The sequence below is a fragment of the Sphaeroforma arctica genome (genome assembly GCF_001186125.1).
Source record: "Sphaeroforma arctica JP610 unplaced genomic scaffold supercont1.585, whole genome shotgun sequence".
Classification (NCBI taxonomy): domain Eukaryota; class Ichthyosporea; order Ichthyophonida; genus Sphaeroforma; species Sphaeroforma arctica.
Window position 1 is genome coordinate 48 of NW_014039973.1, and position 4,577 is coordinate 4,624.

Below are 4,577 nucleotides of genomic sequence, written 5' to 3' on the forward strand. Positions count from 1 at the left end.
CATATATATACGTATATATGTATACATATATATATATAAACATATATATATAGACAGAATCTTCTGTTCTGATTTATACAATAGCGGTAATGTAAATACCTTCTCCGATAACGATAAAAAGTACCTTCTATTTCGATTCCTACGATAGGAGATAAAATACTTTCTATTCCAATTTCTACGAAAAGAGATAAATACCTTCTACTCCGATTCCTACGATAAGATGAAAAGTACCTTCTATTCCGATTTATTGTTTCCTATTAGATAGCCCTTGTCAGACTAAAGTACAAATCAGACATCAGAGATATATACTAAATTATTATCAATCATCTAGTTGATGGTGATTGTGCGACCGAACCACTCGTCTTCAGCCAGCTTATCTGTCTCACCCCCTTGAGAGATATCGTAGATTCCTGAAGCGGAATCATCATACACAGCCAAATTACCTTCGAAGATGCTGTCGCCGTCGAGTTGGACCATACCATTCAATTGGGTGCTAGACCACATACTCCACACTCCACCGACAGTCGATGCTACGTTGTTCTGGAAGATGCCATCCAAGTACATCTTGCTACCTGACCTGTGTATGTTAGTGGCAATGGCACCTCCACGTCCTTGAGCAGTGTTGCCAACAAAAGAGCCGTTGAAGATAACACTTCCTGAGGACTCGATCTCGAGCACTCGAAATGCACCAGCTCGTGAACCGTATCCATCATCGATAGCGTGATTCTCAGAGTAGTAACCATCCACAATCATATTACCAAGCACTCCCTGCACATTGACGGCTCCACCCTGATTGGCTGAGTTGTTCTCGAAGGCAGCTGTGAACGTAACATCTCCCTCCATGTAGTCCATGTAAATGGCACCACCTCCGCTGTGCAATGATGCCTCGGGGTAGAACGCACTGTTGTCCTTAAAAGAACCGGCGATGCGGATCTCACTGCCCTCGGGTAGATAGACAACAGCAATAGCAGCTCCACCTGCATACATATCCATCTCGGTTGTGCTCATGGTTAAGCTGTAGAAATAACAGTTATCGTCAACAGTCAATCCCTTGGATGTTCCGATAAAAATACCTACACCAGGTCTTTGACTGTACATGTCATGAATCCAAACATTCGTCAAGTTCATGGTCACTCCTTGGTTAGGGGCGTCAGTGACACTGCCAAGAGAGTGAAACGCAGCAGCCGAGTTGTCATCCTCGCTGGTGATAGCCAGGTGCAGGAAGTTCACTTCTTGTTCATCCTCATTCACAGCCTCGAAAATAGCTCCATCGACTTCATCGAAAGTAGCGATAATCTGAGCCCGCTCGTCATCACAAAGCACACCGCTGAAGGACAGACTTTGTGTAAATTGAATAGGCGCGTCTACCTCGATATCACCACCAACGTAGACGATGTCACCATTCGATGCAGCTTCGATAGCCGCCTCTAGCGACGAGTAACAAACCTTGTCGATTACTGCTCCATCACAATCACAGGCTCCCACGGTATCTGGTGGTGGTAGTGGGCCAGATTCGGTACAGCAGTAGTCTGATTTACAACTTTTAAGATCTCCGCATGCGCCGGGATACTCACAGCACTTCTTGTCATCATCTAACTCAGAGCCTACAGAGCAATAGATACCGTGCTTCTCCTTGCACTTGATACTGTAGTCTTGAGGTTTGGCAGAAGGTGATGGCTTAGGGTAATAAGTATCGTCAGTGCAACAGTAATCCTCGGTACACTTCTTCAAGTTGCCACATTCATCGGACCATCGACAGCACTCCTTCTTTTTGTCTACCACCTCATCTCCGCTGCATTTAAAGCCACCCTCTGACTTCTTCACAGCACAGTTGATGTAATTATCGACTGGCTCGTAACTGGGGGTGCTGGATGGTGAAGGATGAGGAGTTGGTGTGGGGATGGTCTCTTTGCAACAGAATGAGGGGGTGCACTTGTTTAGATTTCCACAGCTCCAACTGTATCGACAGCACGACTTGTCATCCTGAACCTCATCACAGCCTAGGGGACTTTCGACATCCTTAATCGCACACGTGATAAAGTCACTATCGGGGACAGTTGGGGTGGATGTGACAGCAGCATTCATAGACGTGCTAGGTGAGGCAGATGGTGTGGCAGTCGCAGATTGTGTTACAGCAGCATCCATGGACGTACTTGGAGATGCAGATGGCGTGGCCGTCGCAGATGGTGTGATTGTTACTACGGGTTCTGTTGACTCACTCGCTGATGGGGTAGGAGAAGCAGTTGGTGTTGCGGCAGTTGGTGACTCCGAAGTCGATGCCGTTGGTGTAGGGGCAGTCGGTACCTCCGAAGTCGATGCCGTTGGTGTAGGGGCAGTCGGTACCTCCGAAGTCGATGCTGTTGCTGTAGGGGCAGTCGGTACCTCCGAAGTCGATGCCGTTGGTGTAGGGTCAGCCGGTACCTCCGAAGTCGATGCCGTTGGTGTAGGGGCAGTCGATACCTCCATAGTTGATGCCGTTGGTGTAGGGGCAGTCGGTACCTCCATAGTTGATGCCGTTGGTGTAGGGGCAGTTGATACCTCCGAAGTCGATGCCGTTGGTGTAGGGGCAGGTGGTGCCTCTGAAGTTGATGCCGACGGTGCAGGCATTGTCGCTTCAGAAGATACTAACGGTGTTGGTGTGGGGCTTGCAGTAGGGCCTTGAGCCATCACAGTGGCAGCAAGTGCAATAATTGCTGTTAGTGTGTGGACTCTCATTATGTCAGTAATCAAGTTTGTGGTGACTGTATCGTAATTCAATAGTTCTGAATTTTGCAAGTGCAGTTGCGTTGGCTTATATAGGACGATTCAGTTCAAATCTAATTTACTTCTTTTATAAAACAATAATGAAAATTGCGACGAGATATGTATGTATTTAGTTGCAAATAAATAAATAAATATGCCATTTTGACATTTCCTACATAGTTGCATGTTTGTTCTGATTTTTTAAAAACAAATATTTTTCCCGTCCTGGCCAGGCGAGGCTTTTCAAACAAAAATAGAGGGAGTACATAGGGATTTGTATTCCGCTGTGCGTATGAATTTTATTTATTTTCACTGAGCGACTTCTCGAATCTCGAGTTGCACGACATTTGTTTGGTCTTTTTTTTTAATAAAACAACCCAATAAAAAAGCCAGCAGGCAGCATATGTATTTACGATTATTTATTTTTATTTACTTTAACTAGCTGAATTCTGATACATAGTACAGGTAGTCAGGTCCTACATATTTACATGAATAAAGTTAGACTATAAATTGGCATTGTAAATCTAAAATTTGAAATCAATCAATCATGCTCTCAACACAACTCATGAAATCTGCTTGAGCCAATGCCGGTTAGCGGCTAAAGATTAAAAGTCTGAGACTCTGTGACGGTCTTGCTCGTGACTCTTGCACTTACTCTCGTCTCTGGCAGATTTCGGATGGCCGAGGGGCCGAGGACCCGAGGCCCGTGGGCCTGAGCCAAAACGTTATCGGATATAACGTTTTATAAATATTTCAAGTATCGATTTACGTCCAACTTTTATATACCATATTGTCCATCTCCCATATAGGTGGGTGCATTCATGAGGTCATACTATGATCCAATTGTGTTCTTATATTTTGGCACCAGAAATAGCCACAAACAGTGACGGTTAATCTGAGTTTCATTGTCCGTTTCGCATTTGATAGGTGCATATGGCAAGTGTAATTTCAAAATTTCTTCATCAAACTTGACCCCAAAACGTTATATCGTTTATTTATTATAAAAAATTGCCTTTACGTTGACCGTATACGTGTACATGTCGTGTCGTGTTGAGCTCTAGCCCAGCGGTCGAGTTCCAGCTAATCTCTCTCCTATGTACTACTAGTAGTAGAGAGCTAGCCTCAAACCGTTTTCTATTTTTTCTTTTACAAATCGAATAAATATACGTTTCCGTTCAACGTTTATTTCATATGCAGTCCTTTGTATATAGGTGCAACAATGTTCACCATACGAACTAGTTCTATAATAGAACTTAGGTAGATCCTTCTAACTTCATTAACGTTTCAAATTAAATAAATATGTGTTTACGCTCAACTTCTACCACGTACCCCCAAAACGTTATGAGCTTAGGTTGAGAGTCTCTAGTACTATTTTATTTAGAACTTTAGATAGCTCGTTTAGTCTCTTGTCAGGTGGACCATAGTACTATATTATATATCAACTGGTAAATACTAAATAGCTCCTCGTGTCGCTGGCGCTATTCCTTTTTTCAAAAATATAAATGTCATACACACTACTCATTGTTCATTTTTGTTTTAATATATATATTTCCTTTTTTATAGAAAATTCCGAAAAAGAAATATATATAATAAGTCTACTCGTGCTTGCTATATTTCGGAGTATAAATTGTATCATAGTGGCGGGACTGGCGAGTGGTGACTCGCGCCCACATGTGTTGACCATGCGACATATTTACACCTTCGAGACGTCCAATAATAAGTTGTCCACTCTCGCTGAAATATTAAAGCATAAAATTTTTAATATCTAAAATAAAAATAGAATATCGGAATTGAACTTAGAACTGCCAATCGGCTATCGACAAACATAGAAGCCC

General features: G+C 43.0%; 1 protein-coding gene across 2 annotated transcripts; it reads right to left on the bottom strand.

The window, feature by feature from the left end:
• Nucleotides 1-227: 227 nt before the first annotated feature.
• SARC_07407 lies at nucleotides 228-2,851 on the bottom strand (the record flags this gene model as incomplete). 2 transcript variants are annotated; one of them, XM_014298655.1, is made up of 2 exons in its annotated part: nucleotides 228-2,304; nucleotides 2,422-2,715. In XM_014298655.1, the coding sequence occupies 2 exons, from the start codon at nucleotides 2,713-2,715 to the stop codon at nucleotides 328-330; spliced, it is 2,271 nt and encodes a 756-aa protein (XP_014154130.1). The 2 variants fall into 2 exon arrangements, with proteins under 2 accessions (XP_014154130.1, XP_014154131.1); XM_014298656.1 differs by having other exon boundaries at nucleotides 328-2,851.
• Between the last annotated feature and the right edge of the window lie 1,726 nt (nucleotides 2,852-4,577).